Genomic DNA, 3866 nt, shown 5'->3' with positions numbered 1-3866 from the left:
CGGTTTTTGAACCAGACCTGGTGTTACGGGGTGGGGTGGGGGGGAAGGGGGTGAGTATGAGTGCCCCCCCTGCCCTGGCACCGGCTGGGGGCATTGCAAGACCTCCCTCCCCTGCATCTCACCCCCGCCCCAGACACTTTGGGACTGGCTGGGGGGGAGCAAAGCTGAGTGGGGAAACTGAGGCAGGGAGCTGTCATGCCCCTCCTCTGCATCTCACCCTGGCAGACACTTTGGGACTGGTTGGGGGGAAAGCAAAGCCGAGTGGGGAAACTGAGGCAGGGAGCTGTCATGCCCCTCCTCTGCATCTCGCCCCCCCCAGACACTTTGGGACTGGCTGGGGGGAGCAAAGCTGAGTGGGGAAACTGAGGCAGGGAGCTGTCATGCCCCTCCTCTGCATCTCGCCCCCCCCATTCACTTTGGGACTGGTTGGGGGGAAAGCAAAGCCGAGTGGGGAAACTGAGGCAGGGAGCCGTCATGCAGACAACTCAGCTGCCCCCGCCTTGGCGCCAGCCTCAGTGTGCCCACCTGCGCAGTGGGTCCCCGCCTGCCCCCGCTCCCACCTCACCTGCACCCGGGACTCGGGCAGGTTGATCTTCAGCGCCACCTCCTCCCGCATGAAGATGTCGGGGTAGCGGGTCTTGGCGAACAGCGCCTCCAGGATGTCCAGCTGCGCCCGCGTGAAGGTGGTTCTCTCCCGGCGTTGTTTCCGAGGGGTGGCTGCAGGACGCGCGGGGGGAGAACAAGGTTAGAAGCAAGGCGGCCTCCTTCCCCGGAGCCCTCCGGGGCTGCCGGACTCTCGTCCGTCTACGAGAAACCCCGACCCCCGGCCGCGATCCCCGAGCTGGTCTCGACCCCCCCGGGGGACATGGAGCGGGGAGCCTGGTCCTAAAGGTGGAGGCTGCTCCTGGGGTCTCCTGGGCTCGAGTTCGGGGGCAAACTGAGCGTTGTAGGGCAAAGCGAGGCAGGGAAAGCAGAGACAGAACGGATCGAGAATGGGAAGAATGGGAGGGGGGAAGAGACCAGCAGAGCGCGAGTGGCCCCCGCTCCATCCAGGGACAGGATCTCGAGCGGAAGAATCGTGCTGGGATTTTGCCTTATTTCCCCCCTGGTCAGACTGGTATGGACTGGGCGGGGGGGGGTTGCCTTCCACAGCTTCGGCCTGGGGTCTCTCCAGCACCTGTGACCCCCCCGGCAGCTGCAGGATTTGCCCCCTGCGCCCCCCCCTGCTTTTCCCGGGGCAGGTTTGGGTGCGGTGTCAGGGCTGAGGGTGGTTTTGCTCAGAGGGTCGATGCCGGATGTGTCCGGGCTGGTTTGGAGGGGGCCGATCCTGCCTCGGGCCGGGGGTCGGGCTGGATGTGACCTCCGGAGAGCCCGTCTGCAGGATTTTCTACAATCCCGGGAGGAACCACGTTATCCCGGGGCAAAGCACAAGCGGGCCCGTCGGCCCGGGATGAATCCTAAATAACGTTTCCTTGCTGAGGATAAGCATCCCCTGTCCCGGGATACACCCGCACAGTTCTCCTGTCAGACAATTCTGCAGTAGGTTGGGTTTGGAAACAGCCTTCACCGCTGGATCCGACACCCCCAGAGCTCCCACAGGCACCGGTTTCTCTGCCCAAAGCCTAAATCTTCCCCGCGCCGAGATGAGGTCCCGGCCGGTTCGAAGTTTCCCCGAGCTCCCCGCGGCTGCTTGGACGTGCCGCGTCTCGCTGGCGTGCTTCTCCCATGTGACGGGAACGTGGCGCACGCTCCACGGGGCCGGAGAGAAACACGCAACCAACCGGACTTCCTGAGCTGGACTGATTCAGTGCGAGCCGCCCGGTGCCCTCCCGGCGGGCGAATGCCCCAGGGAGAGGAACCAAATGTGCGGCACAGGCTGGTGTTCCTGCAACCGTCTTGTCTGGATGAGATAGCTCAGAGTTTGCAAACAAGCAGGCCTGGGGCTGCCCCGCTTGCAGCTGCTCGAATAAGAGCCCCCAAGGCAGCAGCTAATATGGAGAAGGCAGCCCCCCTCCCCGGGCACTGCTTGCCCCACGGCCTGTCCACGGGAGGAGGATGCGGGTAGGGCAGCGTGGGGGTCCCCTTGCCCCGGGTCACCGGGGACCCGAGTGAAAGGTGGGTCCCAACCGAAATATTTCGGGACTCCAACATGCTCAGTGCAGGGCAAGTGGAGGCACACACACACGTGCACGTGCACACACACACATGCAAGCACACATACACACACACGCATGCATGCACGCACCCACATGCATGCACGCACATACGCATGCATGCACACGTGCACGCGACTGGGGGAGAGCTAAATTTTAGGAACACGACGGTCTCAAACAGCTGGTTTGTACCCTGTACTTTACCATGAGAAATCATAATAATAATAATTATTATTGTTATTATTATTCCTTATGATAAAGTATAGGGCACTTTATCATTATCATCATCATTATCGATCAATTATAGAGGAATAAAATTAATTGCTATTATAACTTATCATCATCATCAATCAATTATGGAGAAGAAATAAAATCCATTATTATTATAACTGTTAATAATAGTGGTGATAATGACAGTGATACACATGCTAACGAACAGCATTATTAATATTATTATACGACAGAATATTATTCCAGTATACATATACTATTAGTCTAGTATACGTCATAGAAAAATCTTCTATTATGCATAATAGAGTATTATTCTATAGAATATTATTTTATTACGCATAATAAAATTATTAAATATAATAATTAATATAATTATACATGGTATATAATTATTGCTAATAGTAATGATAGAAATCATGCCAATATCAAGAACGCTAATAATATAAATGACGCTAATAATATCGATGACGCTACTAATAATAATAGCCATCAAGGTCGATGATGACTGACAACAGCAATATTCATAACGACCCCGATTCCAATAAATAACGACGAGCACTATAATTAGCACCATCAATGGGTTTCTATCCCCCTCTGTCTCAGCTCGTTTCCAGCTTCCCGTAACAGCCGCGTCAGGTTTCTTTGGCTGGCGATAGGGAACGCGATGCATTGCCCTCGTTAACTAGACGACCCAGCCGGGCCTGGTCTTTGTGACCCAGCCGGACCCGTTTCAGCGGCTCCGCTCTCCACTGACCGCGTTATTTCCACCCGTGATAAGAAACCTCCTGCCCGCCCCTCTCCTGTCAGCCCCGTTATCCTCTCCCCCTACTTCATGATAATGACCGGGTTCGGCCTCAGCCCCTCCGGGCTGCACGCCTGCCGTGTCACCGCAGCCAGCCCCTCGGCATCGTCCCTGCTCTAGAAAGCGTGAGCTTTGACCCGCTGCGGCACGTAGCGAGTCCATCTATCCCGGTGGTTTTCAACCGGGGGGTCCGCGGGCTCCTCCTGGGGGTCCGCAGACTATATCTAAGGGGCCCGCCAAAGATGACGAGGATCAATGACAAGCCTGTGGACACCCGCACCTAGGCTTCGGGCTTCCGCTGGTCTCTGACCCGAGAGGGGCGAGAATGCGGCTGATTCTGGTGCGCGGCAGCCAGACCCCCTTGCAACCGCGGCGACGCACATCCGGCAAGGGGGATTTCTTTCTGGCCCGAGCAAAACGATTCACTTACTTGGGTATCCGACGGCAGAATGGAGTAGATCCATGCCTGGCCCAGCCAGGGTCAACCCGTTGACGGTGTAATGGGGCTGCTTGATGTAAGACATCATGCTCGGGGGGTGGGGGCCGGTGCTAGGTGACCCCGGGCGGCTCAGAGTCCCAGGCCGGCTTCACCGCAGCCTAGGACAGAAAAGACCCAGCAGTGATGGGCATCTCCTCTAAAAGCTGCTGGGAGGTGGTTAAAGCGGAGGGGAAGGTGGGGG

The 3866-nt window shown here is 57.2% G+C and overlaps 1 protein-coding gene across 1 annotated transcript in view; it reads right to left on the bottom strand.

Moving 5' to 3' along the window:
- Positions 1-3866, bottom strand: part of LOC102370507 (homeobox protein otx5) — a 10868-nt gene that overhangs the window by 1604 nt on the left and 5398 nt on the right. The window contains exons 2-4 of the mRNA XM_025193389.1: positions 3617-3783; positions 566-717; positions 4-17 (exon numbers count right to left, since the gene is read on the bottom strand). Of these exons, the coding sequence (XP_025049174.1) occupies positions 4-17; positions 566-717; positions 3617-3713 (263 nt within the window). The 5' untranslated portion in view covers positions 3714-3783. The remainder of the gene's footprint in view (positions 1-3; positions 18-565; positions 718-3616; positions 3784-3866) is intronic.

The sequence above is a fragment of the Alligator sinensis genome, unplaced genomic scaffold (genome assembly GCF_000455745.1).
Source record: "Alligator sinensis unplaced genomic scaffold, ASM45574v1 scaffold107_1, whole genome shotgun sequence".
NCBI classification, from domain to species: domain Eukaryota; kingdom Metazoa; phylum Chordata; order Crocodylia; family Alligatoridae; genus Alligator; species Alligator sinensis.
This window is presented reverse-complemented; position numbering and strand designations above follow the sequence as displayed.